This window comes from Engraulis encrasicolus, chromosome 7, assembly GCF_034702125.1.
Source record: "Engraulis encrasicolus isolate BLACKSEA-1 chromosome 7, IST_EnEncr_1.0, whole genome shotgun sequence".
NCBI lineage: Eukaryota > Metazoa > Chordata > Actinopteri > Clupeiformes > Engraulidae > Engraulis > Engraulis encrasicolus.
In genome coordinates this window covers 14,350,186-14,377,388 of record NC_085863.1, presented here as the reverse complement: position 1 = coordinate 14,377,388, position 27,203 = coordinate 14,350,186, and the positions used below count along the sequence as shown (strand labels likewise).

General features: G+C 42.8%; 1 protein-coding gene across 1 annotated transcript in view; it reads right to left on the bottom strand.

The window, feature by feature from the left end:
• The window catches only part of kcnj6 (potassium inwardly rectifying channel subfamily J member 6), a 45,291-nt gene that overhangs the window by 3,036 nt on the left and 15,052 nt on the right, over window positions 1-27,203 (bottom strand). Inside the window, exons 2-3 of the mRNA XM_063202917.1 lie at window positions 13,312-13,466; window positions 11,481-12,262 (exon numbers count right to left, since the gene is read on the bottom strand). Of these exons, the coding sequence (XP_063058987.1) occupies window positions 11,481-12,262; window positions 13,312-13,466 (937 nt within the window). The remainder of the gene's footprint in view (window positions 1-11,480; window positions 12,263-13,311; window positions 13,467-27,203) is intronic.

Here is a 27,203-nt window from a genome sequence, read left to right as displayed (position 1 = left end):
CCTGCTGTAAGTCTATAGAGTGAATTGAGTCCTTTTAAAAGAGTGGCATAGAAATAATTAAGACACGCTAGACTAGGTCATACCTACACACAGGACATAAAGGAAACAAGAGGAAAGAGAAGGGGAGGGCGGCTAGGAGGGTTGAGTGCCTCAATGTATTTAATCTAATAGATCCCTTTTCAAAGAGTGACTTGGATATGACTGAGACACAGGATTCTGTACTGTAGCCTACTGTATGTGGCATAGCACTGGAGGTAGCCTTGAGATCTTTTCACGGCCCAAATAACTGTGAATTGGCTCCCACTGAAAGCTGCTGTGAGTGTGGCGTATAAAAAAGTCCAAAGAAGATACTGCCATGGCCCTACCGTGGTGCTAACGGTAGGGCACTCGTCTGCTATGCGGCTGACCCGGGTTCAATTCCGGCCCGGGTCCTTTGCCGACCCTTCCCTGTCTCTCTCCCAACTCGCTTCCTGTCTCTCCTCCACTATCCTGTCTCATAAAAAAACTGAAACTGAAAAGCTTGAAAAGTACTAAAATACAAAAAAAAAACATTAAAAAAAAAGATACTGCCATGGCTGGTTGTTCTCCTGACACCATATTACAAGGAGAAAACTAGATTGCTTTATCTTATCAAGATGGCTCCCAAAACTCCCAGAGCCTGCTCAGTCACACATTCACCCTCTGGGAATATCGGCTTTGACAGGTGTTCAGGGCTGTGAGTAATTGGAAAGATGCTGGGCCTTCCAGAGTATGTAACAAAGGAATTCCACCAAAAATCCTTATACTCATATTCTCTACAAATCCTTTGTATTGGCGCACTGTAAGAACTCTCCTTCCCTCAAGCCAAATACTGCAGAAATTAAATCAATGGTATAACATAGTAGTTGTATAGTAGGCCAATTAGTATTCAAAAGGGGTACAGCTTCAGGTGGAAAAATTATTGTAATAAAAATCAAAGCCTCCCAGTAGGTTTTCAAGACAACGGTAAGATACGTGCGATATCCCCTGGAGCACTCTGAGCTGAGATGACATGCTCAAGAGCCCTTCAGCTACCGAAGGGCTTGTGAGCGATCACTCCAGTTAAATTTATTCCCACTAGATTACAACCTCTTAACTAAGTCCCTAATTAGTGACTCCCACAATAGGCCTACTGGTTTCATCACAATACTTATGCTCGCAGCACTAAACTTACATTGCTCCAGGTACTGTTACCAATACCCTGTACATAAATAACTGTATAAGTCCGTGGCTGATATGGTAGGGCACTCGTCTACTACGTGGCCGACCCTTTGCCGGCCCTTCCCTGTCTCTCTCTCCCAACTCACTTTCTGTCTCTACTTCACTGTCCTGTCTGAAAAAAAAAACAATAAAGGCTTGTAAAGCCCCCTCAAAAAATACTTTAAATGACTGTAAGTCGCCCTGGATAAATCATGTAATGCAATAATAATAATTGTACTCCATAACTGTACTGTACTGTGTGAGGACAATGACAAACGGGAATCACTTTCGCTTCAAATATAAGGGGGCGTTTCATTCAGCCGGGGACGAGGTAATGTGATCACTGTGCATGTAAAACCTCTGGAGTGCAGTTATGGTCTGTCATATGGATGCACTTCCCAGAGAAACCGGTTTACAGTTCGCAGACGCAATTAGTATGATGATAATGGCAGCGGCATCATTGTCACTGTTTCAACGGTCGTCATAATTATGACCATGATTATTGAAAAAAAAACAAAAAACAAAGCTCTTCTTCTTTGCCCTATTAATGTTATTAAGTCTGGAAAAAATAGGTTTACACTACCAGCTCACCAACATGCAATGACATGAACAACGTCTGTTTTCGTAACATTGAGAATTATGTGTTGGTGCTTTAATCCTATTTCTATAATTGCAATAGCTTTCTCCAGGAAACCAGCAGCTCACTGTCCACCATGACATACAGTAGACTACTGTGTTGGACCAAAGGACACAGCATAATTAGCTATGAAATGAATTTAGGAGTCATGGGAACTGTGTATGTGTGTGTATGTGTGTGTGTGTGTGTGTGTGTGTGTGTGTGTGTGTGTGTGTGTGTGTGTGTGTGTGTGTGAGAGAGAGAGAGTGTGTGTGTGTGTGGTGTGTGCGTGTGCGTGTGTGTGTGTGTGTGTGTGTGTGTGTGTGTGTGTGGTGTGTGTGTGTGTGGGTATGTGTGTGTGTGTGTGTGTGTGTGTGTGTGTGTGTGTGTGTGTGTGTGTGTGTGTGTGTGTGTGTGTGTGTGTGTGTGTCTGTGTGTGTGCGTGTGTGTGTGTGTGTGCACGTGTGAGTGTGTGAGAGAGAGATTATTGTCAATGTCTTATTTAAATGTTTTTAGTGAAACTGCACATTGGAGACTGGTCAAACGCAATTTCAAACTTCTGTGCTAACCCTGTTAGATGGATTTTTGACAATAAAGTACACTTGAATTGACATTTTCAGAAAATAAAGGCTATGAATTGTCCAAACATTGTAACGCAGAGATACAGATAGACAGACAGACAGACAGACAGACAGACAGACAGACACACACACACACACACACACACACACACACACACACACACACGCACACGCACACACAGACACACACACACACACAACCTTTCGCATTTTCCCTTGCTGTCCTTGGGAGGCAGAGCAGAGCTGAGCATCAAATACAGTCATAGGAAAAAGTTTTTACACCCTTTAAAATTTCTTAAATTTCATAAAACATGGTCTGATCTTCCCGGAAATCACAAGAAGGAACAACCAAAGTCTGCTTTAACTAATTCAACCTAAAGATTTACAAGTTTTCATATTTTCATTGGCCATAAGATGTAAACATTCACAGGACAGCAAGGCATAAGTAAGTACACCCTTGCATTCAATAGGTTTTAACCCTAAGTTAGTCGCAATAACCTCAACCAGATGTTTAATGTAGTTGCAGATCAGATTAACAAAACAATCTGGATGTATCTGGTCTCCCTCTTCTTTAGAAAACTGCCTCTCGTCAGCAAGGTTTGTGGGATGTCTAGTGCATAGCTTTCTTGACTTCATGCCGTATAATCTCAATTGTTTTTTGTCAGGGCTTTGACTGGGCTATTCCAGAATGTGTATTTCATTATTATGAAGCCATTCTAAAGTCGATTTGCTTCTAAAGTATGGGTTGTTGTCACATTTCAGCACCCATCCTCTTGTGTGCTTCAACTGTGTGACAGACTACCTCACTTTTTTTCTGTAAAATGTCTCGATAAACTTCTGAGTTCATTGCTCCACTGATAATAGCAAACTGAAAAGGGCCTGAGGCAACAAGGTAGCCGCATATAATGATGCTCCCGCCACCATACTCAAAGGTGGAGATGATGTTTTGGTGAAGGTGTGGTTTTCCAGTTCTCCTCCAAACATGACATTGTGTGTTCCCCTGAACAATTCAACTTTGGTTTCAACGTTGGTCTACAGAATATTTTGCAGTAATTCTATGAAGCATATAAATGCTTTTTCGCAAACCTCAAAGGTGCTGCAATTTTTTTTTGGACAGAAACCCCATTCATTTTAGATTGGCAGAATGAATCCCATTTTTAGCTATTCTTTGTTACATCTCCTCTTCTGAGTATGGTGGCGGGAGCGTCATTATATGCGGCTACCTTGCTGCCTCAGGCCCTTGACGGTTTGCTATCTTCATTGGAACAATGAACTCAAGTTTATTGTGATATTTTACAGAAAAAACATGAGGAACTCTGTCACACAGATGAAGCACACAAGAGTACGGGTCCTGAAATGTGACAACAACCCATAATTTAGAAGCAAATCGACTTTAGAATGGCTTCATAATAATGAAATACACATTCTGAAATAGCCCAGTCAAAGCCCTGACAAAAAATAATTGAGATTATATGGCATGAAGTCAAGAAAGCTATGCACTCCAGACATGCCACAAACCTTGCTGACGAGAGGCAGTTCTCTAAAGAAGAGGGAGACAAGATACAAACAGATTGTTTTATTAATCTGATCTGCAACTACAGGACAAGTCTGGTCGATGATATTTCAACTAACTGAGGGTTAAAACCTACTTAATGCAAGGGTGTACTTACTTATGCCCTGCTCTCCTGTGAATGTTATGGCCTTATGACCAATAAAAATATTATAACATGTAAATGTTTGGATGGAATTAATTAAAGCAGACTCTGATTGTTCCTTCTTGAGATTTCCGGGAAGATCAGACCATGTTTTATGATCAATTTTGACAGAAATGTAAGAAATTTCAAAGGGTGTACAAACTTTTTCCTGGGACTGTATATGGGTCTGAAATCTACAAAAATAACACTAACATGACTGGACACATGTTCACGAAAGGGAAAAAAAGAACAACAGAGGAAGAAAAAAAAGAAACCGGTGGTTGCCTGTCTCCTACTCTAACAAAAATAGCATCAGTGTTGCCAGATTGGCCGGTTACCTGCCCAATTGGGCTGCTTGGGATGGCCGTCTGTGGGTGTGCCCATAGTTGTATGCACATAGAAATCAATGCAATTTGTTGAAATTGGACGGAATTTAGCACTTCCTGGCGTTTTTTCAGCACCTTTAGGGCAGGATTTGATCAGACACATCTGGCAACACTGACATCCAGTGAAAGGCTAACAATATTACCATAGCCGGTGGCTGGACAGGGTTGGGCTGGCGTGAGGTTCCTGCCTCTGTTTAGATAACCGTAGTTATGTAACAGCAGTGGGCTTCCCTGTGTCTCGGTCTTCCTATTTTGGCTCTGCCAAACACCCTGCTTTCTGCTTACCCTCACATCACCTCACACACACACACACACATGCACACATTTCAACCATCCGCAGTTCCCATGGTAACACCTCAAACCAACAACACAATGCAACAGTTAAGGCAGTGCATGATAGGCCAGAGTAATATAATCAGAAATATGTCTGTTTTAAATAGAAATGATTTGCTGTCAAATTCCCTGAATTCTTGGATTGGTTGGGGGGGGGGGGGGGGATGTTGCCATCCCCCCACAATGAGAATGGTCAAAAACAGACATCCCTTGAAAATGAGTGAGATCCCCTCATTGACCGTGAGTAAGATGGATACTCATGGAACTCATTCATCCGAAAGTGGTTGGGGCTGCCACGGTGCCTCTCTGAAACTGGCCTGTTCGGGAGAAACATGCTCCAGCGACCATTGAAATCTCTGCAGCTGGGCTACAGGCAAGAAAAGACCAGGTTGGTGCTCGAGCTTCGGGAGTCCAGAGACGAGTCAGTGGGGAAAGCTAACGCCAGGGTCCTAACTGGCCGCAAGTGGAATGCCCAAACAGAGGTCGATCAAGCTGTCAGACGGCTGCAACTAGGGATGCACGATGTCAAAAATGTTGGCCGATACCGATTTCCGATATTGATATTGCGGTTTTGGCCGATAACCGATATTAACCGATACCGATGTTTTTCTTTTCTTTTTTTAAAAAGAGATGACAATGATGCTAACAAACATAATTTTTGAATGTCCTCTTATTTCCAAAAACACTTTTTATCTCCCTGTGATAAAATTAGATAAAAAAGAGAGACACATTAGAAGACAAACATTGAAAGTCACCATCAAGTCCAATCTTTTAGAACCGTAACATATTAAAAAAAACATTGGCGTTAACATCGGCCCAGTTTTACCCATCGGACCGATGTCCAATGTGTTGAGAAATGTCAAATATCGGCCGATACCGATACATCTGCCCGATACATTGTGCATCCCTAGCTGCAACACAAGGAAATCGTGGGAAGAGACCAGGTAGGAAGAGCAGGGCTAGGATGGGGAGATGCACCACGCTTCTGGTCCAAGGCCCGCCGCAAGGACAGGAAGGAGATGGTGGTAGCGGAGGTGACAAGGGAATCTCAAACAGAAACATCAGTTGGGCAGACATGTGGAAGATCCCACAGGCAAGACTCAGCTTCCTTTTATATATATTTTTTTAGGGGCTTTTATGCCTTTATTTGATAGGACAGTCCAAGATGGTGACAGGAAGCGAGTGGGACAGAGAGGCGGGGTGGGATCGGGAAATGACCCCGGCCGGACTCAAACCAGGGTCCCCGTGGACATGCAAGCCCAAATGTGGGGGGCTTAGCGCGCTGCGCCACAGCGCCCCTGGCAAGACTCAGCTTCCTTATCCGCTCAACGTATGACACGCTTCCCTGTCCTCGGAACCTCAGCCAGTGGTTCGGAAAGGAGGAATGTTGTGCACTCTGCAGTGCTCCCAGTGCAAGCCTCCAGCACATCTTGTCAGGCTGCGAAATCGCGCTCTCTCAGGGCCGCTACAGATGGCGTCACGACCAGGTCCTGAGAAAGCTAGACGAGGTACTGGAGGAGTGCAGACAGGGCAGCAGAATACCATCGCCAGCAGAGGACCCTACCATCTTTATTGCGGAAGGAGGAATTGGAAGCATCAGGCAAAAAGGAAAAACAAGGCCAATCACTCCCGGCCAGGAGTGGAGCATGAAGGTTGACTTGGACAGAAAGCTTCAGTTTCCCACAGAGGTCACCACCACATCTCTCCGGCCAGACATAGCGGCTTGGTCTGCAAAGGCAAGAGCGGTAGCTCTCATAGAGCTCAATGTACCATCGGAGGAAGGCATTGAGGCGGCCTCTGAACGGAAAAAGCCCAAGAACTCTGACTTGGCTGCGGAGTGCCGAGAGGCGGGATGGAGGACTTCCATCTATCCAGTGGAGGTTGGATGCCGAGGCTTTATGGCAGGGGTGTCAAACTCAAGCCCGGGGGCCAAATTTGGCCCGCGGAGCCATTTTATTCGGCCCGCGAGATCATTTCAAATGTGTATGGCATACACCATTAATGTATAGCGTAACATGACTTGAACATGAAATTTGCTGTGTCACGGGATGTGCAGACACATTTGAACTAACAAATATGATGGGAAAGAGTGTGTGTGAAATTTAAGTATGAATATGAAGTGCATGTACACACAATTTTAGTCCATTTTTAAAAATAAATGTTGAGTTTGGCCGCGACTTCGTTCCAGATTTTGATTTTGGCCCTCAGTCAATTTGAGTTTGACACCCTTGCTTTATGGGGTTGTCGACCATACGCCTCCTGAAGGATGTGGGAGTCACTGGAGGAAGGCTAAGGAAGGCAACAAAGGAGCTGGCAGAGGAGGCGGAGAAAGGGAGCTTTTGGCTCTGGCTGCGGAGGAAGGACAGGAGCTGGGGGAATAATCACTAACCCCCAGAAAACAGCCGCAGTGACAACATCTATCAGCTGAAGGGGGTGACAGGGAGACGTCCCTGTCACTGCCCCGCCACCCAAGACGTTACGGGATTAAAGGGGCGAAACGTTGATGAACGGTGGTTCCCGGCTGATGACCCTGCAGCTGACCCATGGGCACCAGAGGAGGTGCGACAGGCAGCAATGCCCAGCAGGATATAACACCTTCCTGTACAAATCTCACATTTTCAAAATGTTCTCGGGGGACAAACCCCCAAAAATCTGAATCCATTTCTGACCATCGCCCCTGCTTTGGTTTTACAACTCGACCACTGGCACCGTGAACCCGATTGGTAGTGTGATGAGGGGTTCAGGGGAAATAAATAACAGAGCCACCGACAGGGCGGGGAAATCGGGTCTGTCGTCTTGGGCCTGGGGAAAGATGGGGGCTCAGAACTGGACCACCCTGATATTGTATCTATCTAATGAGTATGGGGTTTCATTTCAGATAGTAAGCCTGTAGCTCATACCATTCAGTACCAGTGTATTGTGAGGAAGAAGTGCTGTGTGCCTGTTTGGGAGTGATAGTGGGGATTAAGGGTGGCATTGTAAGACGGACATATTATGCAGGCCTACTCCATGACTCCTACAGCTATGAAAAAAAATATGATATTCAAAAGTATAAATCTCCTATGCTGCACAGCCAGTTTCCAGGTGCTGGTGAAGCGCAGCCAGAAGTAATCCAGAGAACTGTGGATGAATCACCACATACAGGTGGGCCAGGAATTTCTGATCTTTTATTTTTCTGACAAACAAACTAACAAAGTTCCAGGATGCTGCGTGCAGTGTTTAACATCAGCTATAGTGCACATGTAACCAATGAAATCCTGTAGGAGGGAATACCAAGGGTGAGCGAGAAAATTGCTGTAAGGAGAATGAGACTTGCAGGACACTGCCAAAGGCACCAAGAACTGCCAGCCAGCAAACTGGTGCTGTGGGAAGCGGCGCATGGGTGCCGGTCAAGAGGACGTCCCACACTAACATATGTGGACATACTTAAGAAGGACGCAGGAACCCAGAGTACCAGTGAATTGAAAAGATGTATGGAGAATCGGGATGATTGGAGCAATGATGGAAGGCTCATCTGAGGACGACATAGAGAGGCAAGTGAAACTTGTTGTTCACCAAAATAAAAAAAGTATGATATTCCTTTACCTGTGGCCTCCACAAATTTATATAAATATTGACTGAAATAATCGTGATAATGATTTTTTTTTCATAATCAAGCAGCCCTAAAAGACAGCTCAACTACATAATAACAACATTGCGGTGACATTATTGAGAGCCTTAAGAAACAGATGAAGACTTGGCCATTTCAATGTTGGTGACAACGGTGATGTTATAACAAGGCTCTGTGCCAAGGGGTTAAGTTGTTATGAGTTAGCCTGATTATCATTGACATTCAAATCTCTTCGAGGCTTGGTCTGACCAAGAGCATAACACTTATCCTTTTCCAAACGGCATGGTTGACCCCTCACCCTTGGTTTGCTTATGGTTGTTTGCCTCCCGAAAAAGTGAAAGGAGTTCCCGTATGTTCGGGAACTCAGAAAGTACTTGCATTGCTCTTGACCTGACTAGTTGCAATGCAGAAGGTGTTGCGTCACTAGGAGGGCGCGGCCTGGGTAGTTATGAGTTGTTATGTAGGCTACTTCATAAAGCTATAACAAAAACTTGATATTCCTTTATCTGAGGCATCCACATATTAATATCAATATTGACTGAAAAAATCGTGATTATGATGTCTTTCCATAATCGAGCAGCCCTAAAAGACAAAGGATATTCCTTTACCTGTGGCATTCACATATTGATATCAATAGTAATTGATATAAATAATCGTGATTATGATTTTTTTCCATGATCAAGCAGCCCTAAACTGACATATGAAGAGTTCAGATGCAAAACCCCCTAACTCCATTTCTGAAGACCTGCACTTCTATATTTTTAGAGAACCCTGTTGTTGGTTTGGTTTACATTCATGTACTTGACAACAGAGATGGGACCAAGTCACTAATTTGCAAGTCGCAAGTAAGTCTCAAGTCCTTCCAATCAAGTCCGAGTCAAGTCACAAGTTACGACACATTTGACCAAGTCAAGTCCAAGTCCAAGTCGTGCCAAAGCCAAGTCAAGTCAAGTCCAAGTCCAAGTCGTGCCAAAGCCAAGTCAAGTCCAAGTCCAAGTCTTATTTTTTCCAAGTCATTAACAAGTCACCTTGTATTCTATGTGCAATATTGACAATTACCTTTGGTCATAAATTCATTACCTCTCCACACTGCTTTGCATGTCCCCCTTCGCCAGTCATGTCCCGAAAATCGACCATGGTATACTATTATTTCAGTTTTTTGAGCATGGTTCGGCATTGGTCTTTGGTTTTACTAGGTTTAACTATAAATTGAACCATGGTTTTACTCTGAAAACTAACCATGGTTTTACCACGGTTTATAATTATTCATTAAATTACTTTTATCTTTTATCCAACACATATATTGGTGACAGTCCTTTGAGCAATATGGCGTTAGGTGCCTTGCTCAAGGGCACTTCAATCATGGATGGAGATGTAGGAAGAGGTGTTTAAGGGTGGGATTCAAACCTGCAACTCTGTGATCTCCAGCCCAAATCCCTAACCTTTACAGCACGGCTGCAGACAAGCTTTCATGTTTGTTTGGGTGACCATGCAACCCACACTTGATCATATATATTTTTTAGCATGGTTTTTGACTATGGTTGAAGGTAAATCATTTACTTTTTCTTTCTTTCATGCATTTTTTTCACACAAAAAATGTAAAAAAATATATATATATTCATTGACTTGGAGCACAATTGCAAGTCATTGCAAGCTAAAACTGTCAAGTCGAGTCAAGTCTCAAGTCAATAGCGTACAAGTCGAGTCAAGTCACAAGTCACTCCTAATATTGGCAAGTCAAGTCTCAAGTCGAGTCATTTGTGACTCAAGTCACAAGTCAGTCCGAGTCACAAGTCACAAGTCCACATCTCTGCTTAATAATACATATAAATAGTTATATTACATAAATAACATTTTAAAAATATGCAATTTTGATAGCTTTGTATTAAATAAAAATGAATTAAGATTATTTTCTGAAAAGTTACTTAGGGGGTTTTGCATCTGAACTCTTCATATAGAGATATTCCTCTACAGGTATGGTGCTCCTATACACAGCCAGTGTACAGCTGATGATGAAGTGCAGTCACACAAGTAATCCAGGAATAGGAGAAGAATCACTGCACACTGGTGGACTTAATTTTCCAGCAGCTGTGTTTCTTCTCCTATTCAGAGATATTCCTGTACCTGTGGCATATTACATGTTAATATGAAGACTGAATCTGACATTTGGGAAATAGGACTGCATGAAAACGTCAAGAAATGTAAAAAAAAATCAGTAAAAATGTCAAAAACCATCAAGAAAACATAAAAAACAGTAATATATCCACTTATTGATATGAATATTGACTGAAATAATCGTGAGTATGATTTTTTTATGATTTAAAAAGATATACAATATGATATTCCTTTACCTGTGACATCCACATATTGACATAAATATTGACTGAAATAATTGTGATTATGATTTTTTTTTCCATATTCGAGCACCCCTAAAACCGGCGACATCCAGATATTGTTAGGAATATTGATTAGAATAATCGTGATAATGATTTTTTTTTCTACAATCGAGCAGCCCTAAAACCCGCGACATCCACATATTGATATGAATATTGACTGAAATAATCTTGATTATGATCTTTATTTAACCTGTAGCCTCCACATTTTGATATGAATATTGACTAAAATAATCATGATTATCGGGCTGCTATAGCGCAATGCGCTAAGCCCCCCACATTTGGGCTTTCATGCCCATGGGAACCACGGTAAGAGCCCGGACGGGGTCATTTCCCAATCCTCCCCCATCTCTCTCTCCCACTCTCTTCCTGTCAGCATCTCACACTGTCCTGTCAATTAAGGCATAAAAAGCCCCTAAAAATACATTTTTGAAAAAATAAATAATCGTGATTATTATTTTTTTTCCATAATCGAGCATCCCTAAAACCGGCAACATCCACATATTGATATGAATATTGACTGAAATAATCTTGATTATGATATTTTAAATATTACTATTAATATTTTCAATAAAGGCATAAAAAGCCTCTAAAAAAATATTTTTGAAAAAAGAAATAATCGTGATTATGATTTTATTTATTTTTTTACCTGTGGCCTCCACCATGCCCTCCAGGATGACGACGATCTCCAGCTCGTCCTTGGCCAGGTGTGCCTTGGAGATCTCCCAGAAGGGGCTGTGCTGGTTGATCTCGTGGCAGATGATGAGCGGCGACACCAGGAAGAGGCGGTCGTCGCCCGTGTCGTAGCCCACGTTCATGTCCGTCTGGTTCAGAGGGATGAACTCCCCCTCTTTCGTCTGCTTGGACTTGATCATCTTGGCTCGGATGGAGGCCTCCACGATGTGCGAGTTGCGCAGGTCCCCCACCCGGAACATCAGGCACAGGCGCCCGTCCCGCATGGAGATGACCGCGTGCGTGGAGAACACCAGGGTCTCCGCCCGCTTCTTGGGCTGCGAGATCTTCACGAACATGCAGCCCACCATGAAGGCGTTGACGATAGATCCCAGCACCGACTGCACCAGGAGCAGCAAGATGCCCTCGGGACACTGGTCCGTGATGACCCTGTACCCGTACCCGATGGTCGTCTCGGTCTCTATGGAGAACAAAAAGGCGGACACAAATCCGTTCAGGTTGTCGACGCAGGGAGTCCACTGGTTGTCCCCGATGTGCTCCAGGTCCCCCCGGATGTAGGCGATGAGCCACCACGCGAACCCGAAGAAGAGCCAGGTGACGGTGTAGACCAGCACGAAGATGAAGAGGTTGAACCTCCACTTGAGGTCCACCAGGGTCGTGAAGATGTCCGTCAGGTAGCGGTACGTCTCCCGCACGTTGCCGTGGTGCACGTTGCACTTCCCGTCCTTGCGCACGTACCTGTCGTAAAAAAAAAATAGAAGTAAAGTATATCATTTCTGTTTTCAACTTTAAACTTAAAGTGATACTGTCCCATTTTTGAAAATAAGCTCATATTACAACTCCCCTTGAGTTAAATAATTGAGTTTGACCTTTCCCCTGTACTTTCAATAGTTCTCTGAGTACAGCCGTGCAAATTTTACCTCCAAGCTAACTGTTAACATTGAGTCCTATGAGACCAGTTAGCCACCAGTTAGCCGGTCTCATAGGACTCAATGTTAACTGCTAGCATGGAGGTAAAATTTTCAGTGCCATACCCAGAGAACGGTTGAAAGTACAGGACAAAGGTAAAACTCAATTATTTAACTCAAGGGGAGGCGTAATATGAGCTTATTTCCAAAAATGGGACAGTATCACTTTAAGGCCATGTTGTAGGTTGAAGAAATTAACATTTAAGACAGTTAAGACAGAGAGAGTAGAGAGAGAGAGAGGTTCCATTGGCCCATTGTTTCCGGGTTCCGGGTTCTATCATTGCAAGGGGGAGGGGGGGGAAATCCCCCTTTAGGCATACCTAGGCAGACCTAAGGACTGTTCTATTCAATGCTAGGAGCATTATGACATGCCCTTTTAGGCAGACCGGAACCTGGTCACATTAGGTGCCCATAGAAACCTATTATGTTGGCATATCTCTATATACTTAAAGAATCTCTGGTTAAGATGTGAAGACAAAAGGTGAATAAAGACAAAGAATCACACATGAGAATGGAGACCTTCGCCTTTGGACTCGGAATCAACATTACTATCTGGGACTTTTATTGGCTTTAAAGTTACACAAGGACATTTACATTTCTAAGGAGGGCCTAACAGAAGACTGTCACATGGACTTTGGGGGTGGGATGATAGAACTATAAGAAGCCTTAGAGTCTTAGTAAGTGTTGAGGGGCAAGAAGACATTTTTAAGTTTAAGGGATGGCATTCACCAGGAAAGTCATAACTTCCGGCGTCGATATTATAAAACTGCAGAAATCATCACAAGATGTTCAGTTTTTCTTAATGTTTAGCCCACGTACCTCTGGATCTTCTTCTTCTTTTGTTTTTCGTGGTGGTCCTTCTCCACCAGGTGTTTGGGGAGATCGTCCCTGACATGCTTGGGCAGTTTGGGTTTCCTGATTGCAGCAGGGCTCTCCACATCCTGCTCCATTGGGGCATGTATAAAGATCTCAGCCTGCAAGAGGAGAAAAGAAAAACAAAAAGATACCTGTACAAGTTAGAATTGGGACTCTACGCATCATCCCTCACTCAGCTTGCAGGTGCATCACAGTGGGACAAACATCACTGGAAAGGAGAGGCTGGAGCACACTGCAGCTTAGTTTTCAAGTCTTTATTTTGTGGTGTGTGCGCAAAATAAAGTCTTGAAAACTAAGCTGCAGTGTGCTCCAGCCTCTCCTTTGCATACAACAAGTTAGGTCAGATTGCAACAGTGTGATGGTGCACTTGCTGTGTGATGGGTGGGTAGTTATTATGTGTAAGCAGTTAGGACGTCAGACTTGCAGCCCAAAGGTTGCTGGTTGGACTCCCGACCTGTCAGGTTGGTGGGGGCAGTAATTAGGGCCCGAGCACCGGAGGGTGCGAGGCCCTATTGTTCTTGCTCGGATTATTATTATTGTTATTTCGCTTCTTTTTGCTCGTTGTTCGGGTCGTCTATTTTGTCTGAGAAGCATTTGGTGAGACGCCCTTTGGCACGGTGGTCGGAAATGTGCACCGCTACTCAGAACCAGAATTATAGGTCATCACCCCGAACCCTCTAGCGCCACCAGCAGGCCAACATTTCAGGGACATTTTTGCTTGTAACTTTTGAACCGCTGGGCCGATTATCAAAAACTTGTTATCCCTGGAATCCTTGGGCCGAGACGAATCCAACGACGTCATTTTCCGCCTGGATAGTTTTTCCGCCATTTTGAATTTTGTGAAAATCAATAAAAACGCTACTCCTCCCTCAATTTTTGATCAACCGTTCTGAAAGTCGGTATATAGCATCTCTGGACTGAGCCTCACAAAACTTATCAAGTGGATTTTGCGATAATGTTTTCGTTTGGCCGTGGCAGCCAATCAAAAACGGCCTAAAAGTCGCCTAAAACTCGCCAAACAGGAAGTGAAGTCATATCTTGAGAACCCATTGTCACAATCTTCTGACTGTCTACATTTCTGCCTGTAACTTTTGAACAGCACACTCAATTTTAAATCTAGTGGTACCGTTGAAATCCTTGGGCCAAGACGAATCGAACGATCCCTATGACATTATATCCACCATTATAGAATGTCCGCCATTTTGGATTAAGTCGCCAAACAGGAAGTGACGTCATATCTTGGGAACCCATCGTCAGAGTCTTCTGCAAATTGTAACAGACATTCTTGACCATCCTAGGACCCCCCACAAGAGATATCAGGTCGCTAGCTCAAACACTCTAGCGCCACCAGCAGTTCAAAGTTCAAAGTCACCACCAACCAGCAGGCCAAAGTTATAGCTACATTTCTGCCTGTAACTTTTGAACCTCACGCTCAATTTTAAATCTGGTGGTAGCGTTGAAATCCTTGGGCCAAGACGAATCCAACGAACCCTATGACATCATACACGCATTTTCAGAATGTCCGCCATTTTGGATTTGGTGAAAATCAATAACATGCTCCTAATCCTTCAAATTTGGTCTGATTTTCACAAAACTTGAAACATATGATTTCAGGAGCACTCTGAAGAGATTTGTAAAAGGGTTTTATTACATCTTTTATGGTTTGGCCGTGACAGCCAATCAAAATCCTCCTAACACCCCCAAACAGGAAGTGAAGTCATATCTCAGCAACCCAGAGTAAGAATCTTTTGGAAATTGTCACACACATTCTTGGCAATTCCCACAAGAACTTCCAGGTCCCCATTTCTGCAAAAATGACATGGCATGGTTGTTCAGTATGGCGCATTTACAAATCCAAAAATGTCAGACTCATAGAACCCCCTGCAATCAACATTTCAGCAACATTTGGATCTTAAGTTCAGAGGACTCTCTCTGTGTGTGTGTGTGTGTGTGTGTGTGTGTGTGTGTGTGTGTGTGTGTGTGTGTGTGTGTGTGTGTGTGTGTGTGTGTGTGTGTGTGTGTGTGCGTGTGTGTGTGTGTGTGTGTGCGTGTGTGTGTGTGTGTAAGGGGGAGGGGGGGGTGTCTTTGGGGGGGTGTGGGAGTGCACACCGCATCACATGAGAGAGTGTAAACCAACAGACAAAATGAGTATGTACTTCCAGAGAGCAAGACATTGATCAGGTTGTGTACTAAATAGGTCCCATCCCTATCAATTGTGTGGACTTTGCGAGTGAAGGAAGCAACAGCAGTGCTACTACAATGACACCTTCACCGACCTCATTGTTATGCTTGATTCATTTTTCACAGGTGTAGGTGTATTACAGCAGGGCGATATGTCACGACCCCTGGGCCGTAGGTGCGAGGGCCCGCCAAGGCTGCTCGCAGCTTTAATTAACCATTGCTCTCCCCCATCCACCTCCATGACTGAGGTACCATGAGCATGGTACCGTCCCGCCGCACTGCTCCCTTGGGGCGCCATTGGGGGCTGCTGCCCCCTTGCACGGGTGAGGCATAAATGCAATTTTTGGGTGCAGTGTGCACTTCTGTGCTGTGGAGTGCTGTGTCACAATGACCACGGGAGTTGCAGTTTCCCAGGTGGGCTTTCACTTCACTGCCCTACGGCAATGCACTGCACCAGAAAGGAGCACCAGTTGGGGACCGAAGTTCGAATCTAGCCAACCTCCCTTCTGAGCCATATCTTGTCTACACTTCTAACTGAATAAAGGCCCCAAAATGCACATAAAAATCACCATAAATTGTATATTGAGGTAATATGTTAAATTGAAATCCTTATTTCATTAGAAGAGCATTCATATAGCCACAGCAATAATCCAGTGTGAGACATTATTTACAACATCTCTTCACAAGTCATTTTGTTTTGGCTCTTCCTTTCGCTCCATAAAATGCACACTGTACCTCCAGTGGCACTCTGTAATAGTCAATGAAAAGTTAATTGCCATAGTACTACACTACTATGACATAACGCGGGGCCTTTTGTAAAAAACTAAGACTTGGTCATTGACATTCTGCTAACAGCTAATTTATAACGGTGTGTCTTAACGGGTTAACCCCTTTAAGACACGGCACTATAAATTAGCTGTTACCAGAATGGCAATGACCAAGTCGTGATGTAATACTAAAGGCCCTCTGCACTGTCATAGTACTGTAGTACTACAGTAGTTAAGTTTCAATGTCTATTACAGCATGCCACAGGAGGTACGGCGTGCATTAAGGGGCTACTGAATGAACTTGGAATTATCTAGTACCACCTCTCCCTATTACAATTCCACCGACCAGACCCAAGGGAAGTGTAGATTGGCTCTCTGCCATGGCTTATGCACACACTGCAGACAAGTGGGATCTTAAGACTGACTTAAGAACTTCACCTCTCTGGTTTGTTTATGATAAATGATAGGGGTAGTTTGTCCTTCGGGATCACTGAGTGCTGTTGGTAAGAATAAAACAGAGAACATTTGCTGCAACATCGACCGGAAAATGAACTGTTAGTAACTGTATTTGTGTGTGAGTGTGCATGTGTGTATGCACTTTCTCATTTCCCAACCCTACCCTATCTCTCTCTCTCACCTACTCTCTTCCTGTTACAACCTTCACTTTCCTATGAACAAAGCTTGAAAAACACTGTATACCTTGAACAAAGAACTACAACGAAGAACTAAATTCTCTTTGCCCCGTTCAAATAATGTTGTCTGCCAGATCATTATTCCATCTATGCTGCATTAAAATACCCTGTTCTTCCTGTATATCCTGTAGACAGGGGGGATCTAGCCATTTGGGGCCCTAGGCGAAACATAAACATGGGGGCCCTCAAAAGTCGTTATATAGACATACAATTCTGGGATTTGGTGCTATTCAGGTGTTTTGTCTCATATAGATCTTTGATTACTTTACATATGTGACACAGTAAGATCAAGCCTGCTTTTTTTGCACGTCTAGCACAACTGGTGTGAGAGTTGGGGGCCCCTATGGAGGACACATTTGGCTGGGGCCCTAGGCAATTGCCTAGATTTGCCTAATGGAAAGTCCGCCTCTGACTGTAGAACCAATCAGTTTAATACCCTAATAACTGATTTAGGAGGAGCTCAAATCTATTCATGTAAACATCAAAATAAAGGCCCTACTGGCTCTAACGTTAGAGCGCTGGGCTGCTACGCCGGCGACCTGGGTTCGATTCTATCCTGGGTCCTTTGCTGACCCTTCCCCGTCTCTCTCCCCAAAAAACACTGCCAGTCTCTCTCTCCACTGTCCTGTCACTAATAAAGTCTAAAAAGACCAAACAAAAAACCCATCATGATAAAGAGCTATGACGCCGCCAGTGGAACACTGCAATAGCTGATGTCTTAAAGGGACACTGTGCAGGAAATGGTCAAAAAAGGTACTGCAACTATGCTGCTTATTGAAATTGGGCTGCCTATTGCCAAATTTGATCTTTACATGAAAGTTTACTAAGTATTAAACAAATATTTTCTGGTATGGTCCAAGTACAGTCATTTTTGCAGCTAAAAAAGGCTATTTTTGGAAATTCAAAATGGCGGACCATGGGGATCCCCCCTTATCATGTATGAAAAGTGCAATTTTTCCATTCATAATGAAAACTTGATGAATTTGATGGTGGTGGTAAGGTAACATTAGTGAATGGGCAGCATGAATTCTGGAAATAAACAACTAAAAATCATTATTAACTACCATATAGCACTAGCACTACAATATTATCAGAGCCTTCAAAGCAGTACATTGCACTGTAGGAATAGCTATCCTGGTAAAAGGGGCCAAATCTTAGATGAAATAGAAATAAGTATGAATGAACACAGTTCTTATCAGTTTAGCAGCCATCAGTGTGATTGAATGTAATCTCAGATGGAACGGTTCAGATCTAAAAATACAGTTTAACAGCACCGTGTATCTACCGTGCAAACCAATGACAGTGTCAAATGTCCTTTCAGCACTCCATTCCCACGGGTGGATCTAGTCATTTTGGGGCCCTAGGCGAATTATAAACATGGGCCCCTCAAAAGTCACCAGATAGACACAAAATTCAGTGTTTGGGTGCTATTTCAATGTTTTTTTCTCATATGTCTTCAATGACTTTACATAAGTCTCAAATTAAAGGGATAGTTCGGGATTTTTGACATGAATTTGTATGGCATCCCCATCCCCATTGTAATGCAATGACACTGACTTGACTGACAATGTGACACTGACACTGACACTGACACCTATCAAGCCTACTTTTTTGTGTTTTTACCGCGACTGGTGTGACAGCTGGGGCCCCTATGGAGGACCCCGGACGCCGGGCCCTAGGCAATTGCCTAGGTTTGCCTAATGGAAAGTCCATTCCCAATGACTGATCCCAGTGACAGAGAGTGCCGGCAGTCAGCCAGACCCGAGTTGGGAAATTCAATTATCTTGTCTTGTCTTTGTGCCTCTGCTACTCATCCCTTAGATTGGTGTTTCAATCAGAATATTCCCTCCTGAAGACAACACGTTTACTCACCATAAAGCTGTGACATGCATGTACTGTACTGTACATTACGTTGCATTATCTCTGGAAGTCATCAAATCAGTGGCTTAAGTTGGTCTCCAACTCAAGACCTTCCCACAACGCAGCATAACACACAAGGCCAAAAATAACATTCAGAATCGGCTGTGTCGGTACACATCAAGTCCAACGCTCCCAGACCAATTGACCTCTGCCTTGTCCAACACAACCTAAATTCTATAAATCAATACTCCAATATGTCACTTCATGTGGAACCCCTGTAAAGATTGACTTTTAAAATGATCTCATCCTTAGGACTTCAAACACGTTAAAGGGGTGTGCCACTATTTTGGGGCTTAATACAGTTAAAATCGTTGGCCAGGGTTTATAAAGGTGGTGGAGTGTCTTATTTTTCATGTAAGCCGTTGTCTTGCTTTAAGACAAGTTAAAAGAGGGAGCATGTCGCTAAGCTAGTGAAAGTCAATGGATCCGTGTAGCGTGCTACAATGCTACACGGATCCGTTGACTTTCACTAGCTTAGCGACATATTCTCTCTTTTAACTTGTCTTAAAGCAAGACAACGCTTAACATGAAAAATAAGACACTTTACCACCTTTATAAACCCAAGCCAACGATTTTAACTGTATTAAGCCCCAAAATAGTGGCATATCCCTTTAAAACAACTTTACCTCAACGCGATTCAAAGTCACTTCAACATGTTTACAATTCTTCATTAATTTTACCTCCACATGACCATTTCAATATTTACAGTACTGCGTAAGTTGCCCTGAGCTCAAGTTCTGCTTGCCCAGCCAGACTTGGTGGACATGGGAGAGGTAAACGTATGATGATGATGTATTGACCATTGCACTTTATGTCTGTCCTGTGGTATAGTTGTTGCAGTCTATATTATGTCTTGCTGGCTGCACACCTAATCGCCCCTTTTGGGGACAATAAAATTGAAAAGTTGAAATTGAAGTTGACTAATGATAGGTGGCGGGCGAGTGATGAGTGGGCTGGGCCGTCCATTATCCTGAGATGGCAGAGGTGGCAAATGTATCAGAAATGTGATTATACCCCGGCTGAGACTCAATCGCTTGGAACTGCAATGCTACACCGGCGATCCGGGTTCAATTCTGGCCAGGTCTAAATCTGGTAATTTTCCGAACCTTCCCCATCTCTCTCCTCACTCGTTTCCTGACGCCCTCTAACTGTATTGTCCCAAATAAAGGCACAAAAACCCCTACAAATATCTTTTAAAAAAAAGAAATGTGATTGTGTCACTTCTGTTCCTGAAATACTTTGTAGGCCTTTTTTAGACGTTATTATTGACAGGACAGTTGAGAGAGACAGGGAACGTTTTAGAGGAAAGAGAGAGACAGGGAAGGATTGGCAAATGACCCGGACCGGAATCGAACCCGGGTTGCCATTGTAGAATAGCAGCCCAGTGCCCTACCGTTAGAACCACAGTAGGGCCAGGCCAAAGATATTTATAAACGAACAAGTGGCAACATGTAAATAGTGAAAAATAAGCAGGTTTAAAGGGACACTGTGCAGGAAATGGTCAAAAAGGGTACTGCAACTATGCTGCTCATTGAAACTGTGCTGCCTATTGCCAAATTTGATCTTTACATGAAAGTTTACTAAGTAATAAACTAATATTTTCTAGTATGGTCCAAGTACAGTCATTTTAGTATGAAAATGTATGAAAAGTGCAATTTTTCCATTCATAATGAATACTTAGAATTTGATGGTGGTGGTAAGTATTCATGAAAAGGTAACATTAGTGAATGGGCTGCATGGACTCTGGAAATAAGCAACGAAAAATCTCACACAGTGTCCCTTTAAACTGCAACAGTCGAATGGCAAACTTGCTGCTCTACAGTCACTGCGACCCTTTCCTTGTGTGTTACACATTATACAGTAGGCTCTCTAGAGACGAGGTGTTAATTTAGCCTGTGAAGGTTTTAATTAAAACACAACGTAATGGGTTTTTTACTCTCAACGAGTAATAAGGCTGACATGTTTAGAAACACGAGCCTGGGCCATAGTGTGTGTGTGTGTGTGTGTGTGTGTGTGTGTGTGTGTGTGTGTGTGTGTGTGTGTGTGTGTGTGTGTGTGTGTGTGTGTGTGTGTGTGTGTGTGTGTGTGTGTGTTAGCCTTGGGCTGCCGGTATTGCCTGTGTGATACTGCCTAGTTTGAGCAAGTATTGCGACATGAGCTTAGAAGAACTGAACTAATGAAATGTGAGTGTATCTGTCATTCATCACCTTTTGTGTTTTTATCAAAATTTGGAAAATGACACTAACACTAACGCTTTTTAATTAGAGGCAGAGACAGTCATATAAACTTGAATTCACCAAGTCCTGCAAATATTATACGTGCAACTCATGAGCAAAGTAAGTTAAGCAAAGAACCTGATGCTGATTTGGCTCTCATTTCAAAAGATGTGTTGAGATGAGTGTTGTGTCTGTGTAATGTATGTTTCCACTACATGTTGTAATACAGTGGTTCTCAACCTTTTTTTTAAGAAACGCCCCCTATACCTCATCTTAAGCCTCCTAACACCCCCTTCACCTCATCATAAGCCTGTCAACGCCCCTTAGTATTAAAAAATAAAATGGATTAATGCCCCTCAATGGCAACTAAGCACGCCCCCCCTCTCATCTGTATCCTTCTCAACACCGCCCAGGGTTCTCCGACGCCCCCTGAGGGGGCTGTAGAGCCCCCGTTGAGAAACACTACTGCATTAATACATTAAGTTTGGCGTCTTTCATGTTAAGAGTATTTGGTCTTTCCTGGTTAGTTAGCAACACACAACAGGGTCTCTCTGTGATGATGAAACACTTGGATTGTAAAGGGCCTGGTGGTGAAGCGTTGTAGTAGTGCGTGGCCTTTTCATGACCCCGACAACAGCAGTTTGTTACTGTGGAAACTCCCTGTATAAATAAAAGGACATATGGTTGCATATGGTAGCCAGTGCCACAAAGGGCACAAACGCTATTGTCTTTCACATGCACTGTGTGCAATAGGGGAGTCTATGTAGGGTGCGCATGTATGCAGGCAGGCTGTACACAGAGATGAAGTTCACAGTTCAATTCTGGAAATGTGGTTGCCTTGTTCTCATACTATTCCCTATATTTTTCCATTTTGAATGGATCATGCATTCATGCATCTTAATTCATTTGTAAAATGCGTGTAGCCTACTTACTGTATGAGACCAAATGGAAACGACATTTAAATCCCTCATCTTTATTCATCAATAACAGCAATGCTATATACGTATAATGTATGCATGATCATATGCACAGGGATGCTATATTTAGACTGTTTAAATGCTAAAGTCGTGGAATATTTTTTCCCCAACTCGGGCCTTGTTCAACGTTTAAGCCTGGCTATAATTAGCCACACACAGCATCGTAAATAACAGCTACCAGTTGTTGATGCGGAGGCCTGTGTCACTGCATGAGGCAATCAGTTCATATTAGCAACATGTGCTTCCTCTTCCAATTATGATGGGTGTTTTGTGCAGCCACATTAGTAAAGACCAATGAGGAGGATGAGTGGCTGGACATGAATATATAGTTAGTTATCTATATGTGTATTGGCTGTCTTTTAGATTGAACGAATGACTTGTATGAATGGATAGGATGCTCTTTAAAATAAAAAGAGTTTTTTTATATTTTATTTTAAAAGCCCTTCTAGGGACGGCATTGGGAATTAGCCAAGGCTATAAATGCTATGATGCTATTCTGTAGGGCTTGCATAGTCTACTACATGGTGTGTATCTGTCCCTATCAAATAAACCAAACTGAACTGAACTGATGTCAGAGCTAAGTACAGGACAACATGCTACAATACCATAACTGCTTCATTGTCATTTTAAACACCGAAATTCATTTCGCATGCATCACCAAACAAGACTCACTAAAGAAATTGCTGTTATACAGTGCAGTATTATGGTATTTGCAGCGTCAAGCACTGCATGTGAAAAGGCTGACCCTGGGTTAAATTTCAGCCAGGGACACTTTACATGAGATGAAACAGTTTTTTTCAATTGCTAACAAGCTTTTGTCCAAACCTCAGTGGCATTTGCAAAACTCTTAATACAGTTAGCACACCAAGGGCTTTCCATTGCCATACAGTTGACACATTACATGCCTTTTTCACACAATTAGCAGTCAATTAATGCATTTATTTGTGTATATTTAACAGTGTGTGCTTTCGAGAGGAAAATGAACTGTTTGGCCAATTGTGCTTGGTAGGTGGTAGTCTGTGTTAAGAGTTTAGAAAAAGTATCCAAAGTATGGGTAACCGCTTGTTAGCAATTGAAAAAAACTGTAAGAAAACGTCCATAGACGTGAACAGATGGACTTGCATAAGACTTGCAGAAGATTCACAGTAAGCGTTCGGAGTGCATGCTGTACAACCAAATAAACAAGTGCCGGACTAAACACTAAACACCAAAATTTTTAAAAAAGGAAGACGGTCCGACGCTGTTGCTGCTCCCAGTTTATTGTACACAAAAAGTTTCGACCAGTCTGACCAGCAACTGACGAAGACCAGACCAGGGGTGAATTTCTCAAAACCAAAGTTGCTTACTACATTAGCTACTCAATGCATTTTCCCATTAGCAACTACTGAAGTTGCTAACAGACTAACAACTTCTCTTTTGAGAAACTCACCCCCGACTAGTCGAAACGTTGTGTACAATAAGCCGGGAGCAGCATCAGTGTGCTGAACTTCTTTCGTTTTTATTCAGTTGCAGAAGATTGTCAACATATGCATGGGGACACCAATACAGCAGAGAGAGTAGAGGGAGAGAGGTTCCATTGGCCCATTGTTTCCGGGGTCTATTATTGAAAGGCGAAGGGGGGGAAATCCCCCTTTAGGCAGACCTAGGCAGACCTAAGGACTGTTCTATTCAATGCTAGGAGTATTATGACACGCCCCTTTAGGCAGACCGGAACCTGGTCATGTTAGGTGCCCATAGCAACCTATTACATTGGCATATCTCTATATACTTAAAGAATTTCTGAATCCAGTGTCATGCTGAGGTTGTCCTGGGGGGCAGGGCAGTGTCACCAGCCACCTTTAAATAAACATGTGTGTCATTTTTTTCACAAGATCACTCTGTAAAGCTTTGAAGCCCTTTAGATTATGGCTGTGTATTGGTGATAACTGCTATCTCTGTGTGTGTGTGTGTGTGTGTGTGTGTGTGTGTGTGTGTGTGTGTGTGTGTGTGTGTGTGTGTGTGTGTGTGTGTGTGTGTGTGTGTGTGTGTGTGTGTGTGTGTGTGTGTGTGCGTGCGTGCGTGCGTGTGTGTGTGTGTGTATGTGTGTATGTGTGTGTGAGAGAGAGTGTGAGTGCGTGCGTGCATGCGTGCATGCGTGCGTGCGTGCGCGTGTGTGTGTATGTGTGTGAGATGCAAAAAGGAAAGCAAATAAAATGTTCATTCCAAGACAAAGAGGTTGATTTGCAGAGTGGGTTGTGGGTAAATAGAAACAGATGTACACTCCCAGACACAGCATTCAAATGAACTGGACCCCACGTTATGCATCTGCACTTTGTCCTGACTATAGCCTACTGCCGTGTTTCCCAACCTTCTTTGTCTTGCGTACCCCTTAAAGGGACACTGTGTGAGATTTATAGTTGTTTATTTCCAGAATTCATGCTACCCATTCACTAATGTTAACTTTTTCATGAATAAATTTTACCACCACCATCAAATTCTAAGTATTCATTATGACTGGAAAAATGTCACTTTTCATACATGAAAAGGGTGATCTTCTCCATGGTCTGCCATTTTGAATTTCCAGAAGTAGCAATTTTTAGCTGCAAAATTGACTTTACTTGGGCCATATTTGGGCCTTTCATGAAAAGGTCAAATTTGGCAATATATGACAGTTTCAATGAGCAGCATAGTTGCAGTTCCTTTTTTGACCATTTCCTGCACAGTGTCCCTTACAGTTTTTCTCGATTGGTTTGGCTAATTTCTTGAAACCGAGATGACATTTCTATAAATTTTGGGTCATTTGGCTAAACATTCTTACACTTCTGCACAACAGTTCAGATAACTAGCAAAATGTCATATACCTCCCAAAACAGCTCATTCTTGCATCAGCACTAAACCTTCTCCCACATAAATAGTCAGTACCATAAAAAATGGCATATATCCTTCTCAATTGGTTTGGCTCATTTGCATTCATTTAGTCATTCTGTCAAAATAAACTGGATGGTTCAGCATAACGCCATGGATCCTCATCACTTGCTCATATCACTCAAAAAACAGTTTACCCGTGTGTCGAAAGTAAATTCCTTCCACAGAATGCGTTTGAAAAAATGTCAAGAAATTAGCCAAATAACAGAGGAAACTGTAGTGTACACGGTTGTAAAATTATTTTCTACAAACTAGTAAAGTTACAATACCATCTGGCCTGTTGAACACTGTCATGAATTTACTGTTTACAGTAAAGAAATTCTTAAAATATTATGTCCTTGACAGTTTTGACAATTGTGTAGACTACTTTGCATATGATGACTCAAACAATGAAATCATGCTGACATGTTTTGGAGAGGGCAACCATTAGACTGAGAATTGTCTAATTCGTTTAGATAAGAAAGGTCCATTTATTTGGAAAATGTGCTAAATGTATGCTCAATGTGTCAACTGTAGGGTACTTGTATATAGCCATGTGCTGAGATGTACTAAACAGTTGGAACATGTGCAAAGCATTTGAAATTTGATGAAAGCAATGAAAAATGCCATTCTGTTGTGGGAAATTGTAAGTTGGTTTGGAGATTTGTCCGTGTTGTTTTGAGAATGTCATCTCAGTTTCGAGAAATTAGCCAAACCAATCGAGAAAAACTGTAAGACACGGCATTATAAATGAGCTGTTACCAGAATGGCAATTACCAAGTTGTAATGTATTACTAAAGGCCCCGTGCACTGTCATGATAGTGGTGTAGTACTATAGTAGTTACCTTGCAATGTCTATTACAGCGGGCCTCAGGAGGTACGGCGTACATTAAGGGGCTACGCCATTTTGTCATATGATGACCACCCCCTCACTCATGCTCTATGCCTTGTCCTCTATCCCAATGTCACTAATGTATTTGTTAGAATTACATTTTTCCACGACGTACCCCCTGAGGTGTGCTCACGTACCCCTGCTTGGGAAACACTGGCCTACTGTACGTGCAGTAGGCAAGAGAAACGGCATTTTACATTTTTTAAAGTCTCTGACTGTGACTGTGCCCCTTAATCTTTCTTATTCAAGCCAGAATGGAACACTCAACTTTTTTCGCAGTGTCTCTGTCAAATATTTCAGCATATTGGAGTTGATTTGTCCTAAATTAGTGATGGTGAGTTTATTTGGTGGATAATGACTTGAGAGTAGCTAGTTTGTGCCTTCATTATGTACTGTAATGTAGCCTCATAATGTGTATGGTTCCACCACCAGTTGAGCACTGTGTTATTCTATTAAAGTGATACTGTCCCATTTTTGGAAATACAGTAGGCCTAAGCTCATATTAAACCTTTCCTTGAGTTAAATAGTTGAGTTTTACCTTTCTCCTGTACTTCCAACCGTTCTCTGAGTATGGCAGTGCAAATTTTACCTCCATGCTAGCAGTTAACATTGAGTCCTATGAGACCAGCTGGCGGCTAACTGGTCTCATAGGACTCAATGTTAATTGCTAGCTTGCAGGTTAAATTTGCACAGTCGTACCCAGAGAACGGTTGAAAGTATAGGAGAACGGTAAAACCCTATTATTTAACTCAAGGGGAGGTGTAAAATAAGCTTATTTCCAAAAATGGGACAGTATCACTTTAACTACGAGTCTTCAGTAAGGCATAATGACACTAGCATTGCCTTGCTGGCAAAAACAAAGACTTAAACATGGGTTCTAAATTTTTGTTTCCCCCTGACTGCGCGAAACTAGCTGCGCACAACTCAGCCTCTGATTGTTGGAAACCGCTGTTGGTCAAAAAATTAGCCCACGTGGTTGGCTGCCAGTGTCTTGCCCCTCCTCATAACATCGTGTTTACAAACACTGCAAACCCATGTATAGCAGGTGTTGTGTCTTAAGAGTGTAATATGATTCAGCAGTGTCTATTTCAGTTGGTTTGTTCTGAAATCTGACTAAGTGATAATGATTGTATTGAAGGGGGTGGGGTAGCCTGTTCATGACTCATAGACAGAATGTAATTTAATATGATTGTATCAATGGTCTGCCTCTGTGTAAGTTCCCTCCGCGATGGCCTCGGTGACTCAGCAGTAGTGAGGGCCTTGGGGGGGGGGGGGCAATTCTAGGGGACAGATGTGTAAATATTTGT